Genomic DNA, 16,104 nt, shown 5'->3' on the forward strand with positions numbered 1-16,104 from the left:
CCTTCTTGGGCTTGGGCATTTATCTTAACAATCAAGGGTGACATACACCACTGGAAAAAGAACCTGGAGTCTGGAGTCTGTTCTCCACACATATTATGCTGGCCAATCCCACCACAAGATGAGAAGGCGAGACTACTCTCATTTAGTTTCTGAGCGGCCTGACCTCACTAGATGAGAACTTGGGAGAAAAAGCCAAGTAAGAGGTTTTGCCAGAGCCTCCCAAGAAGAAGACACGGCACCCACAGGCTCTGCAGGGAGCCTAGGGCCCAAGAGCCCCAAGGCTCAAAGAGGTGTGTGGCCACGCAGTTCCCTGGGAGGCCTAAGGAGGAGAGGCCAGGGCCAGCCTCGAAGGTGAGAAGAGCTGAGGAGAGCTGAGGAGAGCTGAGGAGAGCTGAGGAGAGCTGAGGAGAGCTGAGGAGGTGGAGAGGCCCCTGCAGTTTTCTGGAGGCCACTGACAGCTCCACGTGAGCAATGGGAGCAGAAGAGGGGGAGAGAGATGGGACAGAGACAGGGCCATGGGTGGATCCCAGAACCAGGGAGAGAGAAAAAGAGGAGAGCAGCTGTGGGGCTGGAGGCAAACTTTCTGTAACACCTGAAAACAGACACAGCCCATCCCAGGCCCCACCCGCTCGGCTACCAGACCCTTCCCTGCCCCACTAGGAAGACCAGCTCTCTGCATTGCTTCCTCTTTCCCACCCACACTCTCTATAGGAAGTGCCCTTCCACCACCAACCACAACCTCCACAGGCCAAATCCAGCAGCCAGGCGCAGGCTCACGTACTGGGCCGTCCTGCAGCAGCTACCAAGGCTGACTGCGTTCCCCATGGAAAACCACGTCATCTGGCCTCTGGGCTTCCAGCCTCCTGCTTCTCCCGCCACACCACCTCCCGTCCCCTGGGTTGGGCCCACTGCCTCATCCTATCCTCAGACCTCCGGCCTCACCCTCACTCGACTACTCTCTGGGGGCTCGGCCACTCCACTGACAGACTCTGATGTGCACATCTGCCCTCCACAACGAGGGCCACCAGATGGGCCCAAGGCCAACCCAGCACCTGTCCCAGCCCAATCCTCTTCCCAGTTCCTTCCAGCTCAATACTGGCACCACCACATACCTAAGCATACACTGAGGGCGAACACCCACCCCAGGAGGCATCCTGACTCCCTCCTCTCACCTGGTTCCGCCCGCAGGCACCTCCCCGCACCCACCTGGCCACCTAACCCAGCCTGCACCACAGCTGCAGCCTCTCCACATGGCAAAGGAGCCACAGACACAACCCAACTGCCCTCTCAAGACTCTCCTGGGATACCCGCCACACTTAGAAGGAAATCCAGACTCTCACGACCTCTCCCAGGCGTGCAAAGGCCCCCTGCCCAGCGTGGCCCTGCCTGCCTCACACTGGCACAGCCCCACCCACACTCTGCCCAGAGCCACCTCCTATAAGCAGCCTTCCCTGGCCACCCAAACCAAAAGAACCCCCATTCCAAGTGCCAGAGAGTCCCTCACCCTGCCTAAGGACACAGGAACACCAGGGAGCTCACCCTCCTGCCTGTGAGGACATGGAACGCTGACCGACTCAGCCGGGCACAACCTGCTCCTCCACTCCAGGTCGGCTCCAGGAGGACAGAGACACCACCTTGCTCACCAGCACTCCCCATCACCCGGCACTCAACAAGCATTTCTAAAACAAACTAAGAGTTTCAGCCAGCAGTTGAAGGGGCCAGACGAGAGTGTTCCAGGTAGAAGCAGGCATGGCTTTAGCCCAGAACCCTCGATGTGTCTATGGAGGGGTGGGAAGGGACTGCCGACCACGCTGGAGGGAAGGAGGAGCCACATCCTCAGCAGGTACTTGGACTAGCTGTGAGGGTGGGGTTCAGGGGAGGGGGCTCCTCTGAGACTTGAAGGAAAAATGGAAGGACAAAACAGAAGCAAAGGCTGAGGAAACCTGAATGAGTGGTTGAGCAAATGTTCCCTGGACAGTCCATCATCTCTCCTGACTGAGCAGAAACAAGATGGTCTGCTGGGAGCCAGGGCAGAGTGGACCAACAAAGGAGGCCAGAGGGAAGAGGCTGGGTGGGAGGGGTGGGGGAGATCGGAGAACTAGCAGGACTGGTCAAGCAACGGGCAGGACTGGAAGCCAGCAGGACTATACAGGTCAGTGGCACCCGATGCCCACAGCGTACCTGTCTCCCTGATCCCTAAGCAAAAGCTAAAAATAACAAAAATTTAAAATAAATAAAAGGCACTGCTCCAGGAATTCCATGAGAAGTCAGGGGAACAGTAGATGCCATCAAATAAAGCAAGAAAGCAACCAGTATGCAGGCTCTGCTGAAGAATCACTCACGGGACAGTCCTAGCAAACAAAAGGAACTGAGGGTCAGAAAAAGCACTGAGCAGAGGGCGCAGTCCGGTGGGCAGGCGGTGTCCTGCATGGATGGGGTCCGGGCTCCTGGGGCTCACTTCCTCAGGGGCAGCTGGCCTGGGAAAAGGTCTCCTCTCCAAGCAAACCCCACCTGCCCTGGTCAAAGAGGACAGAGGTGCCGACGCACCGTTTCCACGCTACCTCCAGTGCCCCAGAGGCATTCTTGCTCACTCGCCCACCCACGCTTCGTTTGAACCCAAGGCCTGACACTTAACAAGCACTCTAAAGGTGGAGGCTGGAGAAATGTGTAATGTCTTTAAAGAAACACCTGGCAACATCTCGCAAGGACGTGTAGCAACAATCAAGTTAAAATAATAAATAATCCTTCAGAAAAAAACATTTATCAATCACAACCTCAACACATTTCTTTGACAATGTCTTCTTAAAATAACAGTCAATCTCAGCAAGCCTCAACTGACTGTGCTTGTTGGCAATCCCTTGCTGCCTCCTGGAATGTCAGCAATCCAAGACATTCCCAAAGAAAAATCAACATGGATTTACTTTGTATTTAGAATATTCCACTTAGGAGCACAAACAAAATGGTCAGGGATCTGTGGTGTGATCTCAGAGGCTTGGACTGTTCAAAGGATACACAGCTTTTCATCATCCTGAAATGTGAAGTACAATTTAACAAAGAAGGGGTGATCCAGGCGTGACATCACGTCTCGCTCCCGGGTTACATACGGGACCTTGTTCTCTTTTATAATGTGACGTTTCTCTAAAATTTTAACTTAAGGTGAAAGAGAAATGAGTTAATAAAGGAATCAATTTCTTTTTAAATCCTAAAGACATAACCCATAAATGTAACTGATACAAACTAAAGTTCTTCCAAAAACAGACACCCATCTCCCAGGTCTCTGAGACCACCCATTAGCTAGGTGCCTGCCAGAGGCCACACCCTCCCAGCCCCTCCCACACAGAGCTCCTAGGACTGTCACTTACTAGCATATTCTCTTGAGGTTGCCAGTTCTCGGGCCAGGACAACCTAGTTAGGGAAGAAAGGGGGAAAGAGGGAGAAACACACAATGGAACAGGGCACGGGTTTGGCAAGTTCCTCGGTAACCAATCACACAGTTTCCCCTCCCCCCACTGAAGTCTGGAAATTACACTGATTTTTTGCTCTTTTCTAACAAGTGTAGCAGAATGCTGGTTCCCACATTAGTGTGCTTTAACGGGTGAACACGTATCTCTCGATTCTTTTCCGAAGGTTCTACATCAGCTGCCAGTAGTCCTCACGGTGCAATCAAAGTATAAATTCAGGAACATTTATACTAATCGCAAGATTAGGAAAAAGCAGCTAATACCACCACAGTGGGTACTGGGAATTTCTTCAAAAAATAACTTCAAGAATTTGTCCTTCTAGCATAACTTCACTGCAAAATAAAACCAGCCCAAATTTGGACACTTTCAAGTAATTCTTACCATACACTTTCATCTGATGACATTCTCGGACTGTAAATATTTTCATGGCCACAAAGGGCAAAGGAAACTGACCACCACCGCTCACCTAGAAGGTGGTGCCCAGGAGCTCCTTCTCCTTCCATGCCTTGAGCCCGCCTGCAGGGCGAGGCAGCCCCCTCCTAATGCCCCTCCTATATTCAAATTCCACATCAGAGACAGAAGAAAGCCCCAGTATGGCATCCGTAACGTGGAAAAGACATTTCCACACAAGCAAATCCTGGGCAGAGCGTGAGCCTCCCTCTTGGAAGTGGCTGGCCCCACCTGCATGTAGGCCTGGGGCACCACTGCGCGGGAAGCGCAGCCACCGCTGGCTGATGTGACCCTGTCTCCTCCCAGCACCTGCAGAGCAGCAGCCCAAGGACCAGGAGCACCAACGAAGACCGGCCCCAGTTCTGCAAGATGCATGGCCTGATGGCAACACCAGCGCAGGGCCACGAGGCCAAACTCGCCTTTGCCAGGGGAGGCAGGCAAGCACGTGGGCCGACGAGAGGGGCCACAGCACGCCTGGCAGGGCCCCTCGGCAGTGCTCTGGTAGGCAGGCAGTGAACAGGATGAGGTGGCGTGGCAGGCACGCAAGCGAAAAGACCTCAAAGTCTCTTTCCTGAGGAACAGGCTGTGGACCACAATCAGTGGCAGGGCATGGAGGGGACACTTAGGAAAGACTTCTCTTCTCTAGCATCGTAAGTGGAAAAAGAGAGGAACTAATTATAATTATGTTAGAGTACTAATATTTAACAGAATCTTCTCTGAACAAGAGATTTACATAATCTTTTTTGTGTAGATTCAGCATTTCATAAGCAGGTTTCCCCGCTGGTGAGGCAGGCCGTCCAGCCTGAGGCAGGGCTGGGCAGGTGCCAACACTGTCCTCTGGGAGCCTCTTGAGCACCAGCAGCAGGCTGTCCCAAGGGAAGATCCTGCCTGGCCTGCTCGCTGCCCCCACAAGCCTTATCTTCCCCTCCCTAGATACCTAACCCCAACGGTCTCCATTTCAGGAAGGGTGAGGAAGGGTTAAGGGCCACGCACATCACTTCAGACGCAGGGCTGCAGGGCTCCAGCTGCAGGAGTAGCAGTCCCAGCTGATCCCACATTCCTGGGCAACCCCCCAGCATAGGCTCAAAGAGGGCTGAGGAAGGACAAGGATGACTGTTGTGGACATTGCCCAGAAAGGACAGCGCCTTTCCTCCCACTGGGGAGGCCTCATATCCTGTCGACCTAGATGGCCCATGCAGTAAAACTGAGAAAAGGGACCTTGGATTATTGTAAATAATTGTCCAAAATGCCCAAGGGCATTTTTGAAAAGTTTCTTCTTTCTAAAAGGGTTTGGTAGTGAGCACCAGAACAATGGGGAGCGTCCTCTTGGTTTAAGTGTTTTAGCATGAGGCCACAATTCTTTTATAATCTAAACAAAAGTTGCTAATAAAAAAACAAATTATAAATTCAAGGGGCAAAGAAGTTAACACTAAGCCCCACCCCAATCAAGATGGCAAAGTGTGAGATGCTTCAGGGCTCTGTCCCCCAGGGAAGCTTTGAACAACCAGCAAAAACTGGCAGCAACATTTTCTCAAAGCTCCAGAAAACAGCCAAAGGACTGCAGTAACAGGGTAAGCACCAACTCAAGTAAAACGTTTGGGGGAGCAGTTCAGTGGCCATACTTGCTTCCCTGTATGAAGTCATGGGAGGGAGGGAGGCAGGCAGGAAAGGTGTATTTTAAAAAGTAGCAAGACCCCGTGGCACCCTACTCTGGCTGCTCCTCACACCCCTCACAAGCTCAGCAGAGCTGGCCCGCACTCCCAGTGCAGACCCTGTCCCAGGCCCAGAGGGAGCAGAGCAGGCCTCGTGCACACACTGGGAGCAAATATGTCTTGCCCAATCTGTCTGGGGGTGGCCGGAAAGGTTCCCCATCCCAGAACTTGCCCTGTATGTAAAATGCAAGCTCATGGAGCTCCCCTACAGAATGCTGAGGGGGAGTGGTCGATCGTTCTGCCTGGGACAAGGGACTGCTGCCTGTAGGACATACAGTGCAGTGCCTGGGACCGTGAGGAAACTCTTTCCCGGGGAAGGGGGGACATTTGTAACAGTGTAAACGGGAGAACTCCTAGGGCCACACTTGCATGCCCAAAACAAGACATGCAGAAAGGATCTGGAAGGGCCCTGTATCTTGGCCTGGAGCTGTTGTCTCAACTCATCGGATAAGTCCTGAAGGAGATCACCTGCTCAGGTAAATCTGCAAACACTGGGAGAGGTGTTCACTTTTTTCCTTTCTATTATTGCTGTTGTTAGCTCCTGGAATTCAAGGGAAGCTCTGCCAAAGCACTAGCTGATTACAAGCTTAAGGAACAGAAGCCTCAGAGTCTAAATTCCAACAATAATACATTAAAATATCAAAATGTCTAGGTTTCAACAAAAGGTCACAAAACATATAAAGAACAAGATGTGAAGGCCCAGGTGAAGGAGAAGAGAAAGCATTAGAAACCACTGATGGGGAAACGGACTTTGGCCCAGTGGTTAGGGCGTCCGTCTACCATATGGGAGGTCCGTGGTTCAAACCCCGGGCCTCCTTGACCCGTGTGGAGCGGGCCATGTGCAGTGCTGATGCGCGCAAGGAGTGCTGCGTGCCACGCAAGGGTGTTCCCCGCGAGGGGGAGCCCCACGCGCAAGGAGTGCGCCCGTGAGGAAAGCCGCCCAGCGTGAAAAGAAAGTGCAGCCTGCCCAGGAATGGCGCCGCCCACACTTCCCGTGCCGCTGACGACAACAGAAGCGGACAAAGAAACAAGATGCAGCAAATAGACACAGAGAACAGACAACCAGGGGAGGGGGGGGAATTAAATAAATAATAATAAAAAAAAAAAAAAAAAAAGAAACCACTGATGAAGACCAGACCTGGGAAATATCAGACAAACACTTTTTTAAAATGGTCCAAAATATGTTCAAAGAGCTAAAGGAAAACACAGACTAAAGGAAATCAGGAAAACAATAGATGAACACAAAAAGACTATCCACAGAGAGATGGAATTTATGAAAAGGAAAAGAGCTGAAAACCACAGCAATAGAAATAAAAAATTTCCTAGAGGGCTTCAACATCAGATTGGAGCTGGCAGAAGAAAGAATCAGTGAATTTGAAGATAAGACAATTGAAATCACTCAGTCTGCAGAGCAGAAAGAAGAACAAATGAAGCAAAGTGAACAGAGCCTGAGGAGCCTGTGGAACATCATCAAGCATACCAATTTACATATTGTAGGAATTTCAGAAAGAGAAGAGAGAAAGGGGCAGAGAAAATATTCAAAGAAATAATGGCTGAAAACCCAAACTTAACAAAAAAAAAAAACATGAATATACACATTCAAGTCGCTCAACAATCTCCCAAGAGGATAAGCCCAAATAGACCCATGCTATGCATATTATAATCAAACTGTCAAATGACAAAAATGAAAAGAGGATTCTGAAAGCCACCAGAGAAAAGCAATGTGTCATGTACAAGGGAGCTTCAGTAAGATTAAGTGCCAGTTTCTCACAGGAAACCATAGAGGCAAGAAGGCAGTGGGATCAGAGTAACAGGTTCCCAGGAGTGGGGGTGGGAATGGGAAGTTAATGCAGAGCAAGTAAAAAGAATGATAATTAGAGGTAACCCATGATCCCAGTCAGGATCTAACAAAGGAGGAAGGAAGACTCAAAAGGACATTATTCGGATCTGTGCAGCTCCGGCTCCTGGGAAACACATGAAAAGCTGAGTGGATGTTGCTTTAATAAAAAATTTTAAAAAAGAAAAAAGAAAAGGACATTATTCAGACATATGAAAAACTGGAATATAGACTAAATTTTTTATCAACATCCTCCTACAAACCACAGTTTAGCTCCTTCAGCCACACTCCCCACATGACCAAGGAGCACAGTCCCGAGAAGCTCCAGTCACAATGGACAGGTTGAAGAGGGGCTTCAGACCCCCTCCAGGAAGAAAACCACTCTAGTGTCTGGGTTTTCTAGCTTGAGGGCCCGGGGAGTTTAGGCATACCAAGGAAAACACACTCATGCTAAAATCAACAGTAGCAGGTACTCACTGTTGAAAATGAGCCTTCACCAAGAATTTTCCCAAATTTGAAGTCTTCGGGTCGTTTCTTCCGAGGCTGTGGTGGCGGCTGTGCGGTGTGCTGTAAGGAGTTTGAACTGGGTCTGGACTCGGCCGTGGCGCCATCCATGGTGGGGCCCTGCCTGCTCCCACCGAGGGTGCCGGAGCCAGCCTGGTTCCTCACCATTGACGGGGACGGGCAGGAGCATATCACCACGCTGGACTGGACAGGAACGGCATCACACTGCGCACAGGAGGGGAAAGAGGCAAGGCTCAAAATGGTGCACTTTTAAAGGCAGGTCATCTTGCCGCTTTTTTCCAGAAAACCCTAAACAGAGGACAGGCCTCCTGACATTCTGCCACAAACCATAGGCTGCTGCCACCTCTCCCCAGGGTTCTTCGCTGCCACTGCTCCAAAAGCCCCCCTAGATGCAAGCCACAGATCCCACTGGGCTGCCCCTTGTCTCATCCTCACCCCCATCTCTCTTCCCTCTTCCCTACATGCACATACAGCCAACCCCTCTGCCCCACAGCCACTTGGCCTTCCCATCAGGGCCCAGTCTGAATGCCATCTGTGGCCAAGCCCTGTCCACAGCAGAAGCCAGCCCAAACCTGTGACAGTGCCTTTCTTGCCAGGCCCCCTTTTTGTCCACTCCTTTCCCAACACCTAGTCAAGGCCAGACACACAAAAAGCACTCAACCAAGGCTTAACAAATTGACTAGCCTAAGAATACAGGCCGAAATGAACAAAATTGTAACCTGGTAGTCCTGAAACATTAGTAGAAATATAATTTAATGGAAAAAAAAGAGTTCAAATTGTCAAACACACAAAATTATTTGACATCGTAAGTTTTTCAAGCAAAACAGTATTGATTAAAAATTTGAAAATTAGTTTTATTTAGAGCCAAACTGCATACCGCAACCCAAAGTAACTACAAACCAATTAAAGAGCCATAGATTTTAAATTATAAAAAAGTTGTTCAACACAATCCCTATCAAAATTTCAGTGGACTTCTTTGCAGAAATGGACAAGCTGATCCTAAAACATGTCTGAAAACTAAAAGGACCCCAAATAGCCAAAACAAATTAAAAAAGGAGAATGAAGTTGGAGGACTCACACTTCCCAGTTTCAAAATATACTAGAAAGCAATGGCAATCAAGAAAGTGTGATACTGGCATTAAGGACAGACATAAAGATCAATGGAATTGAACTGGAAGTCAAGAAATAAATCCTAACATCTATGGTCAACTGATTTTCAACTAGGGTATCAAGACCATTCAATGGGGAAAGAGTAGTCTTCTTTTCAACATGTGGATACCCAAGTGTAAAAGAATGAAGTTGGACCCTGTGGTAGTTAGGAGCTGTATGTACCTGAGAAAACATGTTCTTAAATCTAATCCATTTCTGTGAGTGTGAATTCACTGTAAGTAGGACCTTTTGATGCGGTTACTTCAGTTAGGAAGTTATGCCCAGGGAGTGGATGTAGCCTAAGTGGTTGAGCACCTGTTTCCTATATACAAGATCCTGGGTTCAATCCCCAGTACCTCCTTAAAAACAAACAAACTGGTGGCGGACTTGGCCAGCGGTTAGGGTGTCCGTCTACCATATGAGAGGTCCGCGGTTCAAACCCTGGGCCTCCTTGACCTGTGTGGAGCTGGCCCATGAGCAGTGCTGATGCGCGCAAGGAATGCTGTGCCACGCAGGGGTGTCCCCCACGTAGGGAAGCCCCTTGCGCAAGGAGTGCACCCTGTAAGGAGAGCCGCCCAGCGTGAAAGAAAGTGCAGCATGCCCAGGAATGGTGCTGCACACACAGAGAGCTGACACAACAAGATGACACAACAAAAAGAAACACAGATTCCTGTGCTGCTGACAACAACAGAAGCAGAGAAAGACGACGCAGCAAATAGACATAGAGAAAAGACAACCGGGGTGGGGAGGAAGGGGAGAGAAATAAATAAATCTTTAAAAAAAACAAGCAAACAAAAACAACAATTCTCACTGGGTACTGGGGAGCAGCTGTAGTTCAGTGGCTGAGTGCCTGCTTCCCTGGTACCTACAAAAAACAAAACAAAATAAACAAAAAAACAGGCATGGCCCACATCAGGATGGCTCTTAATCCTGTTGCTAGAGTCCTTTTCTAAGGGGAGTGAAATTCAAACAAAGGGAGAGAAAGCGCAGGAAGCAAGAGACTGGACATGGGTGGAATCCGGAAGAGACCAGGAGAAGCCGTCATGTGATTTGCAATGTGACAGAGGAGGCAAGGACTGTCAGCAGCCAGCACAAGAACATACATGTCATGGGAGTTCCAGAAGGAGAAGAGAAGGGAAAAGGGGCAGAAAAAGTATTTGAGGAAATAATGGCTGAAGATCTTTCAACTCTCATGAAAGTAATGAATTTACAAGTCCAAGTAGTACAATATACCCCAATCAGAATAAATATGATCAGACCTACTCTAAGACACCTATTACTCAGAATGTCAAGTGTCAAAGATAAAAAAATAATTCTGAGAGCAACAAGGGAGAAGTAAACCATTACATTTTTTTGCCCAGTAAGAAGGATTTCTCATCAGAAACCATGGAGGTGAGAAGACAGTGGTATGAGATAATAAGGATTCTGAAAGAGAAAAAATTGCCAGCCAAGAATTCTTTATCTGGCAAAACTGTCCTTCAAATATGAAGGTGAGTTGAAAATATTATCAAATGAAGAGAAACTACGAAAGTTCATAAAAAAGAAACCACCTTTACAGGAAATATTAAAGGGAAAAGAAAAGAACATGAGAGAGAGGCTTGGAGGAGAGAATGGTAAGAATAGCAGAAAGGATAACCAAAAGAGTAAAAAACAAACAGAAAAATAAGAAATGACATATGAAAACCAAAGAATAAAATGGTGGAAGTAAATAATGCATTCGCAGTAATATCATTAAATGTGAATGGATTAAATCCCCCAATTAAAAGATACAGGCTGGGGAAAGCAGATGTGGTTCAAGTAATTGGGCTTCCATCTACCATATGGGAGGACCCCAGTTCGATTCCCAGGGCCTCCTGGTGAAGGCAAGCTGGCCCAAGCCGCGGAGCACTGGCACAGTAAGATGACGCAACAAAGGGAGACACAGCGGAGAAACAGTGAGTAATGTGTCAGACCATGGAGATGGGGTTGCTGAAGTAATTGAGTGCCTCTCTCCCACACTGAAAGGTCCCAGGATCAGTTCCCAGTGCCTCCTAAAGAGAAAGAAAAGACAAGCAGACACAGAAGAACACACAGTGAGGGGACACAAAGCAGAGAGAGGGCACAAGCAGGGGGGGTGGGGGGAAATAAATAAATCTGAAAAAAAAAAACCTAATAAAAAATATAAAAATTGATAATTAAAGGTGAATAAAAATTCCAGCTAAAATTTAAAAAAGAAATCTCCCAATAAAGAAACATCCAGGACCAGATAGCTTCACAGATGAATTCTACAAAGCATTTTGAGATTAACACCAATCATGTTTAAAAACTCTTCGAAAAAAACAAAGAGGAAAGAAAATTATCCAACACATTTTATAAAGACAACATCAGCCTACTACCAAAGCCAGATAAAGACACTACAAGAAAATTACAGACCAATCTCTCTAATGAACACAGATGCAAAAATTCTATACAAAATAATTGCAAATAGAATTCAACAGCAATTCAAACAAATTATACACCATGACAAAGTGGGATTTACTCCTGGTACGCAAGGTTCAACATAAGAAAATCAATTAATGTAATATACCACATTAACAAACTGAAGGAAAAAGGCCACATGATCATCTCAATTGATGGAGAAAAGGCATCTCTCTCCTTTATGGCCAACTGGTTTTTGACAAACCTATTAAGTCCATTTTAATGGGATAAAACAGTCTCTTCAACCAATGGTACTGGGAGAACTAGGTACCCATAATCAAAATAATGAAAGGGGACTCTTGTATCATTCCTTATACAAGAATGAACTCAAAGACCTAAATATAAAAGCCTAGAAGATAATGTAGGGAAACATCTTAATGACCTTGGGGTAGGTAGTGGTTTCTTGGGTCTTACACCCAAAGCATGAGAAACAAAAAGAAAAATAGATAAATAGGACCTCCTCAAAATTAAACACTTTTGCACCTCAAGGGCTCTGTCAAAAGGGTGAAAGGCGGCCGACTCAATGGGAGAAATTATTTGGAAATCGCATACCCAGTAAGGGTCTAATATCCATGATATATAAAGAAATGCTACAACTCAACAATTAAAAGACAAAGCAAATTTTAAAATATGCAAAAGACTTGAATAGACATTTGTCCAAAGAAGAAATACAAATGGCAAAAAAACACATGAAAAAATGTTTGGGGAACAGATGTAGCTCATGGGTAAGTGCCTGCTTCCTATGTACAAGGTCCAGGGTTGAATCCCCGGTACCTCCTTAAAAAAAAAAAAAATTCAACATCACTAGCAATTAGGGAAATGCAAATCAAAGCTACAATGTGATATCATTCCACACCTACTAGGATGGTCACTATTAAAAAGAAAAGGAGAAGCAGATGTGGTCAGGTGATAGAGTTTCCACCTATCATATGGGAGGAACTGGGTTCAATCCCTGGGGCCTTCTGGTAAAAAAGAAGAGAAAGCGTGCCCGCACAGCAAGTAAGTGCCCACATGGTGAGCCAGTGCCCCACTCAAATGAGTCACACAGCAAGATGATGATGCATCAAAAGAGAGAGAAAAGGGGAGAGTCAAGGTGAAGCACAGCAGAAACCAGGAATTGAGGCGGCGCAATTGACAGGGAACCTCTCTCCCCATCAGAGGTCTCCAGGACAGAATCCAGGTGAATCCTAGAGGAAAGAAAATGAAAAGACAAGACAACACAGGCAGGAGGAGGGGAAGGGGGGGAAATAAATAAATCAATCTTTAAAAAAAAAAAAAAAGACAGAAAAGGGAAGCGACACATGTGGCTCAAGTGACTGGGTTACCATCTAACGTATGGGAGGTCCAGGGTTCGATTCTTGGGACCTCCTGGTGAAGGTAAGATGGCCAGCATGGAGAGCTGGTGCAGCAAGATGACACAACAAAAAGAGACATAGAAGAGAGATAAATAAATAAATCTTGAAGAAAAAAAAAAGATAGAAAACTACAAGTGTTGCAGAGGATGTGGAAAGAAATGCTTATCCACTGTAGGTGGGAATGTAGAATGACACAGCCACAGTAGACAACTGTTTGGCATTTCCTAAAGAAGTAGAATATAGACTTGCCACATGACCCTGCAATACCACTACTGGGTATATACCCCAAAGACTTGAGAGCAGTGGCACAGACATCTGCACACCAATGTTCACAAAAGTATTATTCACAATAACCAAAAGATGGAAAAAACTCAGGTGTCCATCAACCAATGAATGGATAAACAAACTGTGCTGTATACACATGATGGAATATTGCACAGCTGTAAGAAAAAATGAAGTGGTGAAGAATATGACAACATGGAGAACATTATGCTGAGTGAAGGAAGTCAGACTCAGGGACAAATATGGTGTGATTATGTTATTATGACCTAAATATATTTTATAAACTCATGAGGTTAATAACTGCAATATAGGTAGCTAGAAAAGAGAATGAGTTTACAGAATGGAAAGTTGAGGTTTAATCTGTGCATAATTGATAAAAAGATTGTTTGGAAATGAATAGAAAAGGTGAAAGTAAATCATAGTGTTTGTAACAAGCACTATTATATGGGATGAGAGTGGTCAAAAAGGAAAGTCTAATGTCATGTATATTACTAGAAGGAAAGCATAGTAAAACCTCATGGGAAATATGAATATAGGTAAAATTGCATATTAGACCTTTTCTTGTTAATGTAACAAGTTATTAAGGTCAGGCAAAGAAACAAAAGCATTATGGTAAGTAAAAGAAACCAGACACAAAGTATTACATATTGCATGATTCCTGTTACATAAAATGTAAATTTAAATCAATTTATAAAGATGAAATTAGATTAGTGGTTTATATAGGGCTGGGGAAGGAGAGACGGATTGAGAGGTGACTGGTAAGAGGCGTGGAATTTTTCTTTTTGGAGTAATGAAATTGTTCTAAAATTTTCTGTGGTGATGAATACACAAAACTGTGGGGATGAATACACAATATTGCATATTGTGTACTAAAAGTCACTGATCATATACTTTGGATGGAATATATGATGTGTGATATAGCTAATTAAAACCACTAAAAAAAAAAGAAAGAAAGCTAGCGGAGATAGCCTTTTTCATTTTGAATTGTTGCAAAGAGGTGGGGGCATGAATAAACAGGTAGGAGTGATGATTAAACATATGTACAACACACAGAGACATCCAATTGTTGGCAAGACTTTAATGGCAGCAGGACACAAATATAAATGCAGCTACCACTATAAACCAATGTTGCTGTAAAAATGTTTTTGGAAAGCAATTTGGCAATGTCAACAAAGCAACTACAGAACTACTCCACAACAGCTACCAATGAGACACTTAAGAGAAGACGGTAAAACTACAGTTAAAACATTTAGTGGGATCACCATCCCAGAATCCTCAGGATTGAGAAATAAAATATGGACTAGATGAGACTTACTGGTATTCTACTACAAACTTATTGTGATTCTAGCAATGGAAGAAATGTCATTGATGTGGAAACAATGGCCACTGGAGGTGCTGAAGGCAGGGAGAGGGAAAAAGAGATTTTACATGGGGCATTTTCAGGACTTGAAATTGTCCTGAAAGACAATGCAAAGAGAGACAGGACATTATATATCCTGCCATAACCTGCAAAAAGGGAGTGAGAGTATAAACTACAATGTAAACTATAAGCCATGCTCTGTGGCAATCCTCCAAAATGTATTAATCAATTGCAATGAATGTATCACATTAATGAAAGAAGTTATTGATGTGGGAAAAGTGGGAGGTGCAGGGAGTGGGGAATATGGGAATCCCCTACTATATTTTTAATGTAACATTTTATGTAATCTATGTATCTTTTAAAAATAAATTTTAAAATATTTTTTTAAAAGTTTAGTGGGACTCACTCCAGCAGGCCCCGGCTCAGGGCACCGTGCTCCCCATGGCGGGACACCTGGCTCTGGACTTTGCCTTCTTGTCGCCACTGGGGCCCAAGGCCTCTGGCTGGGTCAACGCCCGGGCCTCACTAGGCTTCCAGGGCCCTCCCGGCGGGCCAGAGTCCCAGCCGGGCACGGAGGTGTGGGGGCTGCCCCCGTGCCCCCCTCCTCCCCGTACAACTTCTGCGGAGGGGCCTCCTTCTGCAGGCCTCAGGTGGGAGTGGGACTGCTGCCCCAGGGCGGCCTGGAGCTCCCGCAGGCCGAGGGCGCGGCCGGGGCCGAGGGCAGCCCCGACAGGGCCTCCCCCCAGCCCCACGCTGCAGCGAAGCTGGACAAGGAGAAGCTGGAGCAGAACCCTGAGGAGCCCCAGGACATCAAAGCCCTGCAGAAGGAACTGAGCAGTTTGCCAAGCTCCTGAAGCAGAAGCGCCTCACCCTGGGGTACACCCAGGCCGGCCTGGGGCTCACCCTGGGGGTGCTTTTTGGAAAGGTGTTCGGCCAGACAACCATCTGCTGCCTCGAGGCCCTGCAGCTGAGCTTCGAGAACATGTGCAAGCTGCGGCCCCTGCTCCAGAAGTGGGTGGAGGAGGCCGACAACAACGAGATCCTTCAGGAGATATGCAAAACGGAGACCCCCCTGCAGCAGGCCCAGAAGAGAAAGCTGAAGAGCATCGAGAACAGAGTGAGGGGCAACCTGGAGAGCATGTTCCTGCAGTGCCCGAAGCCCACGCTGCAGCAGATCAGCCACATCGCCCTGCAGCTCGGGCTGGAGTAGGACGTGGTCCGAGTGTGGTTCTGTAACCAGCGCCAGAAGGGCAAGTGGCCAAGCAGTGATCATCCACAGCAGGAGGAATTTGAGGCTACTGGCTCTCCTTTCCCAGGAGCACCCATGTGCTTTCCTCTGGCCCCACTTCTCACTTGGCTGCCCTGTACTCCTCTGTCCCTTTCCCAGAGGGGGAAGCCTTCTCCTCTGTCCAGGTGGGCAGTCTGGGCTCTCCCATGCATTCCAGCTGAGGTACTGGAGCTTCCCGGGAGCTGGGGCAGGAGGAAAAGGGGGAGCTGGAGAAATGGCACCCTAGGG

General features: G+C 47.1%; 1 protein-coding gene and 1 pseudogene across 2 annotated transcripts in view; one reads left to right on the forward strand and one right to left on the reverse strand.

Moving 5' to 3' along the window:
- The window catches only part of PDPK1 (3-phosphoinositide dependent protein kinase 1), a 129,884-nt gene that overhangs the window by 47,928 nt on the left and 65,852 nt on the right, over positions 1–16,104 (reverse strand). Inside the window, exons 2-5 of one of the 2 annotated variants that reach the window (XM_004474856.4) lie at positions 8,130–8,189; positions 7,938–8,027; positions 3,363–3,405; positions 3,013–3,150 (exon numbers count right to left, since the gene is read on the reverse strand). In XM_004474856.4, the coding sequence (XP_004474913.1) occupies positions 3,013–3,150; positions 3,363–3,405; positions 7,938–8,027; positions 8,130–8,189 (331 nt within the window). Of the gene's footprint in view, positions 1–3,012; positions 3,151–3,362; positions 3,406–7,937; positions 8,190–16,104 lie in introns of both variants that reach the window. The other variant, XM_004474855.4, reaches the window with a different exon arrangement.
- Positions 15,030–16,037, forward strand: LOC139437480 (POU domain, class 5, transcription factor 1 pseudogene; annotated as a pseudogene).

Source organism: Dasypus novemcinctus, chromosome 23 (assembly GCF_030445035.2).
Source record: "Dasypus novemcinctus isolate mDasNov1 chromosome 23, mDasNov1.1.hap2, whole genome shotgun sequence".
Taxonomy (NCBI): domain Eukaryota; kingdom Metazoa; phylum Chordata; class Mammalia; order Cingulata; family Dasypodidae; genus Dasypus; species Dasypus novemcinctus.